At 45.3% G+C, this 14382-nt stretch overlaps 1 protein-coding gene across 1 annotated transcript in view; it reads left to right on the forward strand.

Annotated features, from left to right (window-relative positions):
- The window catches only part of CADM3 (cell adhesion molecule 3), a 104517-nt gene that overhangs the window by 74656 nt on the left and 15479 nt on the right, over window positions 1-14382 (forward strand). The window contains exons 2-3 of the mRNA XM_060694388.2: window positions 7329-7469; window positions 13111-13263. Coding sequence (XP_060550371.1) covers window positions 7329-7469; window positions 13111-13263 — 294 coding nt within the window. The remainder of the gene's footprint in view (window positions 1-7328; window positions 7470-13110; window positions 13264-14382) is intronic.

Below are 14382 nucleotides of genomic sequence, written 5' to 3' on the forward strand. Positions count from 1 at the left end.
AAGCTTCTCCATTTGGGTTTTTTCCGGTGGCGGAAAAAAATGCCAAGACACGGGGAGTGATTACAGATGGTCCTCGACTTGCAACCACAATGAGGACTGGAATTTTCTGTTGCTAAGGAAGGCGGATATTAAGTGAGCTGTTGGTTGTAAATCGGGGATTACTTGTAATATATGATGTGTTTGGAATCGATTTACAGAGCATTCCATGATCTGGGGTGCGGCTCTGGTCCTTTCTTACCCATCCTTCTGTTTTGCAGGGAGCCCTTGGCAGGGTCTTTGGGTTCTTGCGCAACCAGGGCAGCCCCTTTCTCAAAATAAAATTCAGATTAGCCTAGAGTGGGATCCGTCACTGTTCAAGAAGCAAGCTCTTCCTTCCTTCCTTCCTTCCTTCCTTCCTTCCTTCCTTCCTTCCTTCCTTCCTTCCTTCCTCCCTCCCTCCCTCCCCTCCCCTCCCCTCCCTTCCTCCATGTCTTTCTTCCCTCCAACCCTTCCTTCCTCCTTCCTTCCCTCCATGTTTTCCTTCCTTCCTCCTTTCTTCTATGTCTTTCTTCCCTCCCTCCCTCCTTCCATGTTTTCCTTCCTTTCCTCCTTCCCTTCCTCCTTCCATCCCTCCCTCCCTCCATGTTTCCCTTCCTTCCTCCTTCCTTCCATGTTTTCCTTCCCTCCCTCCTTTGTCCCTCCCTCCCTCCATGTCTTTCTTCCCTCCCTCTCTTCCTTCCTCCTTCCATCCCTCCCTCCCATGTTTTCCTTCCTTTCTCCTTTCTTTCATGTCTTTCTTCCCTCTCTCCCTCCATGTCTTTCCTTCCTTCCTTCCTTCCTTCCTTCCTTCCTTCCTTCCTTCCTTCCTTCCTTCCTCTTCCCTAGGACAGTGGCAGAGGCGTCTCTTTTATCGTCTTTATTAAGAGGAACATTGAAAGCTGTCAAGATTGGCAAGGGAGGAAGGAGGCACTCCAAGCCACCGAGCCCATTCAATAAAGAGGACGTTTATGATGGGGCACCTTGCTGCTCAGCTCCGTGTGGGCCTGCCGAGAGAACGCGGATTTAATTGGCAGGCCTGCTGGGCCGGCTAACACAAGCCAAGCGTGGAGGCCAGGGAGGGCTCCAGACTGCCCATACGGAAGTCTCCTGCCTTGGCATAGCATGGAGAGCATGGAAAGGAAATTGCATGGATCTGCAGCTGAGAGGGAGGGAGGGAGGGAGAGAAAGAGAGAGAAGGGTGGGAGGGAGGGAGGGAGAGAAGAAAGAGGGAGGGAGAGAGAGAGAAAGAGAGGGAGGGAGGAAGAAAGGGAAGAAGAGAGGGAGGGAGGAAGGGAAGAAAGAGAGGGGGAAGAGAGAGAAGGAAGAGAGGGAGGAAGAGAAGAAAGGGGGAGAGAAGAAAGAAGGGGTGGGAGGAAAGAAAGGGGGAAGAGAGAAAAGAAAGGGTGGAAGAGAAGAAAGAGAGAAGGAGAGGGAGTGAAGAAGGGAAGGAAGAGGGGGAAGAGAAGAAAGAGAGGAAGGAAGAAAGGAAGGGAAGAAAGAGAGGGGGAAGAGAAAAAAGAGGGAGGGAGGGAGGGAAGAAAGAAAGAGAGAAGAAGTAAGGGAGGGAAAAAAGGGGAAGAGAGAAAAAGAGAGGGAGGGAGGGAAGAAAGAGAGAATTAGGAAGGAAGTGAGGAAGGGAAGAAAGAGAGGGGGAAGAGAGAAGGAGAGGGAGGGAAGAAAGAGAGAGGGAGAGAGAGAAGGAAGAGGAAGGAAAAGAAGAAAGAGGGAGGAAGGGAAGAGAGAAGGAGAGAGAGAAAGAAAGAAAGAAAAAGAAAGTCGGTCATAAGTCACTTTTTTCAATGGTGAGTAACTTTGAACGGTCACCAAATGAACCCGTTGTAAGTCAAGGACTACGTGTAATAAGTCAGCTTTCTGTGGTTACAGAACATGTTCGGAGCACGAATCTCTATTACACCTGGAAGAGAGAGAAAACACGGGACTGCTGGGGTATGCAAAGGAAGGGTGAAGCTTATGCAGATGAGGGTTGAACATATTTCTGATGCCTCCTGAACACCATGGGGTAATCTTAAGGGAGATCACATTGAAGGGCTAAAAAAAATTATCCAGATCTACTCTCAGCCAACAAAAGTGCGTCTAGTCAAGGCTTATGGTTTTCCCAGTTGCAATGGACGGCGGTGAAAGTTGGACCATAAGGAAGGCTGAGAAGGCCAAAGGATGGAGGCCTTTGAACTCTGGTGCTGGAGAAGACTCCTAAGAGTCCCTTGGACTGCAAGGCCATCCAACCGGTCAGTCCTAGAGGAGATCAACCCTGACTGCTCTCTAGAAGGCCAGATCCCGAAGAGGAAACTCAAATCCTTTGGCCACCTAAGGAGAAGGAAGGAAGGACTCCCTGGAGAAGAGCCCAATGCTGGGAACGACGGAGGGCAAAAGGAGAAGAAGGGAACGGCAGAGAAGGAGGTGGCTGGATGGAGTCACGGAAGCAGTTGGCGTGAGCTTAAATGGACTCCGGAGGATGGTAGAGGACAGGAAGGCCTGGAGGAACGTTGTCCATGGGATCGCGATGGGTTGGACACGACTTCACAACTAACAACAACACTCTCAGCCCCCAAAATCTTTCTCCTTTCTGGACAAATGGAGTTCATGAATGAGAAAATTAAAAAAACAGCTTTGAAACTTCACAGAATCCACAGGACATTGACCATTTCTTCGTACATTTCCAGGTGGCCTCCCTTGCCCCAGAAATCTTGTCAAATTGCCAAGGTTTGCAAGAGAAAGGCTAAAACAAAACAAAACAAAAAATCGGCATTCAGGCTGGCAGGATGGTGCAAAGCGTTCAGCCATCTCATCCGAGATTCCTTCGCTTCTTGTTTTGAAGCCTCGCTTGTCGGTCTTCGTTGAACTTTGCAAAAGTGGCAGACAGATGCTTTCCACCAAGTCCCTTTTTGCTTCCGGAGATTCCCCCTTTTTTTCCTCCCACCCCCAAGTCTGTAGCTGGAGGAAACGTAAAATATCCCTGCTTTTTTTTTTTTTTCCAGCAAGTCGCTTCCACGGGCAATTTTTTTCCGTGTTTATTTATTTATTTATTTATTCCCTTTTCTGGGTTTTTTTTGGCTGCCGAACAAACAGAAACAGGTTGCAAAGGCTGAATGCCAAAACCAGCTTGTTCTTTTGCTGTCTGGGGAGGAAGAGGAGAAGGAAGGAAGGAAGGAAGGAAGGAAGGAAGGAAGGAAGGAAGAAAGAAAGAAAGAAAGAAAGAAAGAAAGAAAGAAAGAAAGAAAGAAAGAAAGAAAGAAAGAAAGAAAGAAAGAAAGAAAGAAAGAAAGAAAGAAAGAAAGAAAGAAAGAAACCGATCTTTTCCTTCGCTGCCACCGTGCGCATTTTCCTTGACCCAGTTTTGGAGAGTGACACCTCTCCCCCTTTCTCGCCATAACTCCACCTTGTCCTCGTTCGGTTTGAGCTGGGATGATTGACAGCTAAGGAGTGACAAGGATCCTGGACGCGTATATTCTGAGCTAGGAAGACAGTGCAAAACCCGTCTCTCTCTTCCCATGGCAACTAAAAAGCCAGAAACAGGGGATGACTTCTGACAGCAGAAGGTAACTAAACTCACCGCGGCACGAGGATTAACGCCTCGGATGACGAGAAGATGGAGACAAAAAAAGAAGATGAACCCAGCACATCTGGCATGGACCGGTTTCTCACCTCTGGAGGATGGAAGGATCTCCTTGGAAGCCTTTCCATCCCAGAGATGGCTAAATGGACGGCTCCGATTAAAGGAAAAGGACACCGTTAATTTTGTTTCTGCTTGGAAACCGTTTCTGGACTTTGTGCTTGAGGTGGGAGGAAAAAGGATGAAACTTTGCCGATTAGATCGGTTTGTTGCTATAGAAACAGCTAGTATCTATGACAGATTAGGACCACAATTGAGCTCGGGGTTTCTCTGGCTAAGTGAGGCAGTTGTTTAGGGTGCTTTGCCCTCGTTTTACGACCTTCCTTGCCACGGCCGTTAAGTGAACCGCTGCAGTTGTTAAGTGAGCCACACGGTGGTTAAGCGAACTTGGCCTCCCCATTGGCTTTGCTTGTCGCCAAAGGGGACCCAGCAACGGTCGTAAGTATGAACCAGTTGCCGAGCATTTTGATCACGTGACCATGAGGATGCTGCAATGGTCATCAGTGTGAAAAACGGTCGTTAAGTCACCTTTTTTTTCAGGGCCGTTGTAACTTTGAACAGTCACTAAACGAACCGTTGCAAGTGGACGATCACCTGTGTTATATCGAAGTTAAGAAATGAGGTTTTATACTATTACTTTTTATCAGGGGTGAAATCTACTTACCTTCTTTACTGGTTCCAGGAAGTAATGACACCCAGGCAGGTGGGTGGAGCCTCGCACCGCCATCGCTACCGGTTCTCCGAACCACCTGCCACAATCGCTACCGGATCGCCCGATCCGGTCTGAACCGGGAGCATTTCACCCCTGCTTTTTATTCAAAAGAAGTGGGGAGTTTTCTTGAAACATGTTTTCTTTCTTTTTCCCCTTCTTTTTTTTTTTAATTTGATTTATATGCCGCCCTTCTCCGGAGACTCAGGGCGGCTTACAATGCGTTAAGCAATAGCCTTCATCCTTTTGTATATTTATACAAAGTCAGCTTATTGCCCCCACAAACTGGGTCCTCAATTTACCTACCTTAGAAAGGATGGAAGGCTGAGTCAACCTTGAGCCTGGCGAGATTCGAACCTGCAGTAATTGCAGGCAGCTGGTGTTAAATTACAGTGCCTTATCTGCAGAGCTATCCAGGCTCCTTGTCCTATGCATTTTTCCTTTCTCTTTTCCCTCCTTTGTTTTCCTATTTTTTTCTTTTGCGTTTTATATTATACTTCGATAAAGCAATAAAATGTTGGGGAAAGGGAAACCTTTCTACCCATGCCATGGATCTGCAAGCTTTGGGAAGGCATCGGGTGTTGTGCCCCGCCAGCGGCCAGCAGAGCTGGCAGCAGAGTCGGCAGCAGAGTCGGATAGTGAGGAGGTTGGGAGGAATATGGACAAGTCCTGGGGGGCTGGGGAAAGCTCGGACGAGGGCTCTGCGTCGGAGGCAGAGAGGGAGTTAAGACAGCAGTGAGGCAGAGGAACAGCTGGAGCCCGTTCCCAGTGTGCGCATGCGCACAGCTGCCAGAAGACAAGAACAACTCAGAAAACAGAGTCAACTCGGGAGTAAAGCCACACCTTGGAGGTGATTGGCCCCTCCCGTAGGAAACAAAAGAGGAGCGAACGGGGAGTGGGCTTTTGCAGGAAACAATTCATTCATTCCTTGACTTTGAGAGACTCTGTGCCAAGTTTGGCCTCGTACTGCAGTTGGAAACAAGTTACATGGCAGCTTGCCAAACAAGATAAGGTCTGTGTTGATAACTATTCCTTTGCAAAACTGTTTGGACAAATCTTGCTGACTGTGAATGAACAGTAATTCGCAGTCGTGTCAATAAAAGAAGTTTTGCCGGAACCAATTTCTGCCTCCTGCTTGTTAAGGGAGCCTAGGTCCGAACATCAGGTGGGGCCAGAGAAAATGGTGAAATCTAGCAGGTTCTGACAGGTTCTGGAGAACCGGTAGCGGAAATTTTGAGCAGTTTAGAGAACCGGCAAATACCACCTCTGGTTGGCCCCAGAGTGGGGTGGGAATGGAGATTTTGGAATATTCTTCCCCCCAGGAGCGGGGAGGGAATGGAGATTTTGCAGTATCCTTCCCCCTGGAGTGGGAAGGGAATGGAGATTTTGCAGTATCCTTCCCCTGGAGTGGGGAGGAAATGGGGATTTTGCAGTATCCTTCCCCTGGAGTGGGGAGGAAATGGGGATTTTGCAGTATCCTTCCCCTGGAGTGGGGAGGAAATGGGGATTTTGCAGTATCCTTCCCCTGGAGTGGGGAGGAAATGGGGATTTTGCAGTATCCTTCCCCTGGAGTGGGGAGGAAATGGGAATTTTGCAGTATCCTTCCCCTGGAGTGGGGAGGGAATGGGGATTTTGCAGTATCCTTCCCCTGGAGTCGGGTGGGAATGGAGATTTTGCAATATCCTTTCCCCAGGAGTCGGGTGGGAATGGAGATTTTGCAGTATCCTTCCCCTGCCACACCCTCCAAGCCACATCACATCACACCACGCCCGCCAAGCCACGCCCACAGAACGGGTAGTTTAAAAAATTGGATTTCAGCACTGGGCCAGAGGCAGGACCAATCCCAATTTAGCAATTGGCCAAGGAGCCAGAAACGGGCGCGAAAACTGGTTGGCATCTGAACCTGGCTCTTTTTTTTTTTTTTTTTAAATCTGGCTACGAACAAGGTTTCTTCGACCACCACTTAGGGGACGCAGGACAGATTGGGGGGTCCCAGTTCTTTGGGAACTCTTCTCCCCCCCTCTCTCGGGACTCATCGACCGTGCCCAGCGGGCCTTCTGAAAATCTAATTCAGCCGTTCGGACCAAACCTGATTGCGCCCACTTGGCGAAATTCCTTGGCTGGCCGGCCTTGTCATGTGAAGTGTTGGAAGCTTCCCTCGATGTGGCTGTTTGCGAAGGGCCCACTCTGAATAGTAACACGGGGGCAGCCGGGCCGAGACAAGGGACTGGTTGTTTGTTGGGGTGGAGTTGGGAGGGGGCGCTGGCAGGAGCAGAAGCTCTGGGCTTGGGAACCCGTCCAAGAGATGTTTGTGAGTCCTTCAGAGGATGGGACGGCCCGTGGGGGCAAGAGGAGGGAGGAACTGGGAGTGGGGAGCGGGGCATGACCTGCCTTTCCTGGATTAACTACTACGCGGTGGAGAATGTGCTGAGATGAAAGTCACCCCCAGAATTCTTGGAGGAGGAGGAGAGGGGGGGTATCAATGAAGCGCTTTGACTTGGAAATCTTAAAGGGGTCAATCACGAAAGGAAGTTTTTCCTGTTTTGCTGGTGCCGCCGAGAGAGTCGGTAACAGTAACAGGGACCTTGGAGGTCATCTAGTCCAACCCCCTGCTCGCGCAGGAGACCTGCCCTAGGGATTCGAACCGCCGAACTGCCGACCTTTCTGATCGACAAGCTCAGCGTCTTAGCCACTGAGCCACCTCGTCTTGGTTCCTTCGCTTGGTGGCTGGTCAAATAAGCCGCGGGAAACGGAAGAAAGGGGTGCGTTGGCTAGCATCCAAAGCTGACCTAAGCTTCTAGTCCTCAAGACGTCCCAAAAGAGAAGGAGAGGCTGGCAACTCCCCCTTGCTGGCAAAAAAATTGAGTGGGTTTCAGGGTTAGGTGAAGAAGGGACCAAAACGAGCTTTCGACGACGCCCCTAAATTGTGGCTCAATCTCTGCATCCATTTTTTTTCTTTTTTGTAAACAGGAAGCCAGCCGGCGACCTCCGATGAAGTCGTGGTGGCGGGTTCGAAAGTCGTCCTCTCCTGCAAGGTGGAGGACCCAGAAGATTCCTCGCTCCAATGGTCCAATCCTGCTCAGCAGACGCTCTACTTTGGAGAAAAGAGAGGTAACACCAGTGTGGCATCATTTCCGCCCCCCCACAACAGAGCCCAGAGGTGGGAGGTCGACAGCTGTGGCTACTGCTGGTTACAGCCTCCAAATTTATTTACTGTGATTTATCCTTAAATCCAGGGGTGAAATACTCCCGGTTTGGACCGGTTCGCCCGAATAGGTTGTAAAAAAATGCTTTTAAAAGTTTAAAAAAGGCTCTGATGATCGCGAGACACAGCTGTGAAAGTAGGCCACGCTCACCCAGTCCCATTACCCCCACCACCACCAAGCCACACCCACAGAACCAGTAGTAACAAATTTTACATTTCACCACTGCTTAAATCCCAAACAATAGGGAAATGCCGTAGAGCCATATCTGCGGAGCCATATCTGTGGACAACGCAAGCATTGCCCTAGCTCAGCTTCACCGCTTCAATGTGCGTGCCGGACAGCTGATTTTTGGGCCTTCCAGATCCACCGGTCTTTTTCTGGCCTCCGGAGGGCCTCCAGGGAATGGGGGAGGCTGTTTTTGCCCTCCCCAGGCTCCAAGGAAGCCTCTGGAGCCTGAGGAGAATGAAAAACGGGCCTACTGGGCTCACCGGTATCCTTTTTGTCGTCACGTGCCAAAAGTAGGGGGAACATGGGGGGGTCACGTGCGCATGTGTGTGGAGGTGGGGCGCTGGGGGGCATTGAATCATGGGTGTGGACACGCACACGCGTGACTCCCCCCGCTTTTGGCACGCGACATCAAAAAGGTTAGCCATCGCTGCCGTAGACTGTCAGAGCCGCCAATAACAAATGCAATTAGTCACAGGGCCAAATCCTCCCGGTTTAATTTGGAACCGGGTTTTCCAAACCGAGCTTCTGTTTTGTCGCGCTTGATATTTGCAAACCTGTCGCTTTTTCTTCGGTGTCCAAATCTGCCTTCTTGACGTCACGGAGGGGAAGGTGAAAATCCAGCGGCCTCTCGGAGAATCTCGACTCTGTCAAATAAAAGGAAATAAAGCATTTGCTTCAATGGGGATTTCTCCTGTCTGGGTAAAAGAGATAAGGGGACGATCTACAAACCTTAAAGGTGTCCGTTTTCCCTGCTCACCTGCGGCGATTTGGAACTGCCTCCGAGCAACTAGCAAATATATATATATATATTTTTCCTCCTCAAGGAGAATATTATGGGTGATTTATTTTCTCCCAACTGGAAGCTATAAATATGCTAAGAACACAATACATTTTTTTTTATTGTTGATGTAATCTACGTATTTTCAGTATCCTCCTCCTTCTCACTACAAGGCATGACTAACACCTTCGAAAGGCCACGCTTGGAAAATCGGCGTTCAAAAGCAGAACAATTGGCTCTCAAAGAGCCCAAATTGGCTACTTTTAAAATCTGGGAGAGTTTGGGGGTTTGGGGGTGGGGGTTTGTTCTAAACTGAAGATGAGTTATTTTGGATCACACATATCTCATTGACCGGACAACCATTTATCTGAAATGGCCTGAGCAGGGGATTGGTATAGAAGACCTCCGAAGTCCCTTCCAACTCCTATTCTATTCTATTCTATTCTATTCTATTCTATTCTATTCTATTCTATTCTATTCCATTCCATTCCATTCCATTCCATTCCATTCCATTCCATTCCATTCCATTCTTCTCTATTTTCTCTCTTCTCTTCTCTTCTCTTCTCTTCTATTTTCTCTATTCTCCTCTTCTCTTCTCTTCTCTTCTCTTCTCTTCTCTTCTCTTCTCTTCTCTTCTCTTCTCTTCTAATTCATTATCCCATTCCATTCCATATTTTCTCTTCTCTTCTCTTCTCTTTCTCTTCTCTTCTATTTTCTCCCTTCTTCTCTTCTGTTCTATTTTCTCTATTCTATTCTATTTTATTCTATTCTATTATTCTATTCTATTCTATTCTATTCTATTCCATTCCATTCCATTCCATTCCATTCAATTCCATTCTTCTCTATTTTCTCTCTTCTCTTCTCTTCTCTTCTATTCTATTTTCTCTATTCTCCTCTTCTCTTCTCTTCTCTTCTCTTCTAATTCATTATCCCATTCCATTCCATATTTTCTCTTCTCTTCTCTTCTCTTTCTCTTCTCTTCTATTTTCTCCCTTCTTCTCTTCTGTTCTATTTTCTCTATTCTATTCTATTTTATTCTATTCTATTATTCTATTCTATTCTATTCTATTCTATTCCATTCCATTCCATTCCATTCCATTCCATTCCATTCTTCTCTATTTTCTCTCTTCTCTTCTCTTCTATTCTATTCTATTTTCTCTATTCTCCTCTTCTCTTCTCTTCTCTTCTCTTCTAATTCATTATCCCATTCCATTCCATATTTTCTCTTCTCTTCTCTTCTCTTTCTCTTCTCTTCTATTTTCTCCCTTCTTCTCTTCTGTTCTATTTTCTCTATTCTATTCTATTTTATTCTATTCTATTATTCTATTCTATTCTATTCTATTCTATTCCATTCCATTCCATTCCATTCCATTCTTCTCTATTTTCTCTCTTCTCTTCTCTTCTCTTCTATTCTATTTTCTCTATTCTCCTCTTCTCTTCTCTTCTCTTCTCTTCTCTTCTCTTCTAATTCATTATCCCATTCCATTCCATATTTTCTCTTCTCTTCTCTTCTCTTTCTCTTCTCTTCTATTTTCTCCCTTCTTCTCTTCTGTTCTATTTTCTCTATTCTATTTTATTTTATTCTATTCTATTATTCTATTCTATTCTATTCTATTCTATTCTATTCTATTCTATTCTATTCTATTCTATTCCATTCCATTCCATTCCATTCCATTCCATTCTATTTTATTATAGTCTAGTCTAGTCAAGTCTAATTCATTATTTCATTCCATTCCATATTTTCTCTTCTCTTCTCTTCTCTTTCTCTTCTCTTCTATTTTCTCCCTTCTTCTCTTCTGTTCTATTTTCTCTATTCTATTTTATTTTATTTTATTTTATTCTATTCTATTCTATTCTATTCTATTCTATTCTATTCTATTCTATTCTATTCTATTCTATTCTATTCTATTCTATTCTATTCCATTCCATTCCATTCCATTCCATTCCATTCCATTCTATTTTATTATAGTCTAGTCTAGTCAAGCCTAATTCATTATTCCATTCTATTCCATATTTTATCTTCTCTTCTTTCCATTTCTATCCTACCCTACCCTATCCTATTCCATTCCATTCCTATTATGCATTACAAGTAGGATACAGACTTGAAGCCGTGATATGTATACACCCAGAGTTAAACAGATTAAACTTTGTTTTTTCTTCTTGCCATCCTCAAACAAAGCCGACTCTATGCAAGAATTCCCAAACCGATGATTTTGCTCCAGGCTTGGCGTTGAGAGAAACACTGGCTGCTCTTAATTTGTTGAATGGCCAAGATGTTTATCTGAATGTGATCTGTGATTTATTGATTAATGCCTCGGCCCTATAAATCTTAAGGGGGGGGGGAGCCTATTGATTTTCATACGATAAATTCCAAGGATGTCATGTCATATCACACTGTCTTTAATAGTATTTACAACGTTGTGAATCGCTCGTTGTTTTTTTTTTCTTCGTTTTGATTTGGAAGTAAGGGAGAAGTCTGGTTTTATTTTTTTTTTGAAATTCGGTCCCTTCGTTTCCTTCGGTCCGCAGCCACGGATAAGCGTGGCAATTCACCTAAGCCGTGGCTTGCTAGTTCCAACTTTTGTTCGTGTATTTGAAGGTGTGAAGATGAATGTTAGCAGGAAGGCCCTGTGCAACAACCTGTCTCCTAAGGAAGTGTCGCACAGAAAGGTTTTGTAGTATTTTGTGTGTCTGGAATTCACGCAAATATAAGTGGCTCTGAACAATTTGCAACCTCTTCCTGATTCCTTTGCCTCCGAATGTCCCCTAAACACAGACTCCTCACCTTCCACTAGAGCGTGCAATTCTATCCAGCATTTATTTTAATAATAATAACTTTATTGTCATTGTACGTACCCTGTTTCCCCGAAAATAAGACATCCCCCTGATAATAAGCTCAATCGGGCTTTTGAGCGAATGCGCTAAAATAAGTCTCCGCCCGAAAATAAGCACTCCCTGAAAATATTTAAACGCAGAGCTGGAAATCAGGTAAGATGGCAAGAGGAGCCCCATCTTGCTCCATGTGCCCCAAAATAATAAGACCTCCCCGAAAATAAGGCCGAACACTTATTTCGGGGTTCCAAAAAATATAAGACAGGGTCTTATTTTCGGGGAAACACGGTATATACACAGCATACCCATACAACGAGTGGGAGGAAGGAAGCTTGTTTTTGATGAGATGTGCTATATAAATTAGGTAGGTAGGTAGGTAGGTAGATAGATATAAATAGAAGAGGGAGGGATGGAGGTGGGAAGGGAAGGAAGGAAGAGGGAGGGAAGATTTTTTTTTTGATGAGATGGGCTATATAAACCTGACAGATAGATAGATAGATAGATAGATAGATAGATAGATAGATAGATAGATAGATAGATAGATAGATATAAATAGAAGAGGGAGGGAAGTGGGAAGGGAAGGAAGAGGGAGAGAGGGAGGGAGGGAAGATTTTTTTTATGAGATGGGCTATATAAATCAGATAGATAGATAAATAGATAGATAGATAGATAGATAGATAGATAGATAGATAGATAAATAGATAGATATAAATAGAAGAGGGAGGGAAGTGGGAAGGGAAGGAAGAGGGAGGGAGGGAGGGAAGATTTTTTTTGATGAGATGGGCTATATAAATCAGATAGATAGATAAATAGATAGATAGATAGATAGATAGATAGATAGATAGATAGATAGATAGATAGATAGATAGATATAAATAGAAGAGGGAGGGAGGTGGGAAGGGAAGGAAGAGGGAGGGAGGGAAGATTTTTTTTATGAGATGGGCTATATAAATCAGATAGATAGATAGATAGATAGATAGATAGATAGATAGATAGATAGATATAAATAGAAGAGGGAGGGAAGTGGGAAGGGAAGGAAGAGGGAGGGAGGGAGGGAAGATTTTTTTTGATGAGATGGGCTATATAAATCAGATAGATAGATAGATAGATAGATAGATAGATAGATAGATAGATAGATAGATAGATAGATAGATAGATAGAAATAGAAGAGGGAGGGAGGTGGGAAGGGAAGGAAGAGGGAGGGAGGGAGGGAGGGAAGATTTTTTTTGATGAGATGGGCTATATAAATCAGATAGATAGATAGATAGATAGATAGATAGATAGATAGATAGATAGATAGATAGAAAGAAATAGAAGAGGGAGGGAGGTGGGAAGGGAAGGAAGAGGGAGGGAGGGAGGGAGGGAGGGAAGATTTTTTTTGATGAGATGGGCTATATAAATCAGATAGATAGATAAATAGATAGATAGATAGATAGATAGATAGATAGATAGATAGATAGATAGATAAATAGATAGAAATAGAAGAGGGAGGGAGGTGGGAAGGGAAGGAAGAGGGAGGGAGGGAGGGAAGATTTTTTTTGATGAGATGGGCTATATAAATCAGATAGATAGATAGATAGATAGATAGATAGATAGATAGATAGATAGATAGATAGATAGATAGACAGACAGACAGACAGACAGACAGATAGGCCTAAGGTGACCCTCTCGTCCCCCTCTCTCACTCCCCCTCCTTCTTTTAACCTAGCATTGCGAGACCTTCGAATCCAGCTGGAGAATTCGACGGCCAACGAGCTGAGCATAAGTATCGATAACACCACCCTGGCTGATGAGGGAGAATACACCTGCACGATATTCACCCGGCCTGTACGGACTGCAAAAGCGATGGTCACCGTCTTGGGTGAGGCCAAGGGGGTCAGTGGTGAGCCGTGTCCAAAACGGGGGAGTCTTTTCCCAGAACATTTCAGTCTTCCCAAGATGTTGGGATGGGCTCCGTCTGGGATATCCTACTCATCTCCCGCCTCGGACTCACAAACCACCAACCAGTCCAAAATTTCCCTCCGCCTTGGAAACGCAAGCAGTCCTCGACTCATGACCCCCCAACAAATTTTCCATCGCTAAGCGAGACGGTGGTTGGAGTGAGCTTCGCCTCCCTGTATGACTTTTCTCGCCACGGTGGCTAAGCGAATCATGACGTTGTTCCCATGGTCATTAAGCGAATCCGGCTTCCCCGTTCACTTGGCTTTTGTCAAGAAGTTTGCAAAACGGGATCGCAACCGTCATAAGTACATGCCAGTTGCCGAGCATCTGAATTTTAATTGTGTGACACATACACACACCGGGGATGCTGCCACAAGCCCCATTTTTTCAGTGCCATTGTTAATTTCAAACAGTCACTAAACGAATGGTTGTAAGTCGAGAACTACCTGTATGCTTCTGAATATAGGCACATGAGTTGCAAATTCCCAAGGGAAAACGAGAATATATTGGAGGGGGTAGGGACTGAAATGTTTCAGGAAAGGAACGACTGTTTTGTATACCCCAAACACAAGATTATTCATGGAGAAGCAGCAACAATTGTGACATCTTTAATTAGAAGTAGAATTCTTTTATTGGCCAAGTGTAATTGGACCCACAAGGAATTTGTCTTTGGTGCATTAGCTCTCGGTGTACATAAAGACAAAAAAATAAAATATATCCGCCAAGAATCATAAGATGAAACTCTTAGCGGTAGTCATAGGATACTAATGAGCAATCAAATTGTCAGCTTTCTGATGCTGCCATAAAAAGGAGGAGACGAGGCTTGACTTTTCACCTACTTATTTTCTCTGTAGATAATATCCCCTAGGAGATGGGATGGGAGGGGGACATTCCTGTGGGCTGAGGTCAGAAGCTGGGGAGACTGACTTGGAAGATGGCCAATGAGAAGATGAGAATTGGGGAACGGAAAGGGAAGGGTTTGGAGGTCAGAGGGTTAGTATCGACTACAACAAAGTCGGAGCCAGATCTGTCGTACTCA

Source organism: Pantherophis guttatus, chromosome 18 (assembly GCF_059756535.1).
Source record: "Pantherophis guttatus breed Tessera chromosome 18, ASM5975653v1, whole genome shotgun sequence".
Lineage (NCBI taxonomy): Eukaryota > Metazoa > Chordata > Lepidosauria > Squamata > Colubridae > Pantherophis > Pantherophis guttatus.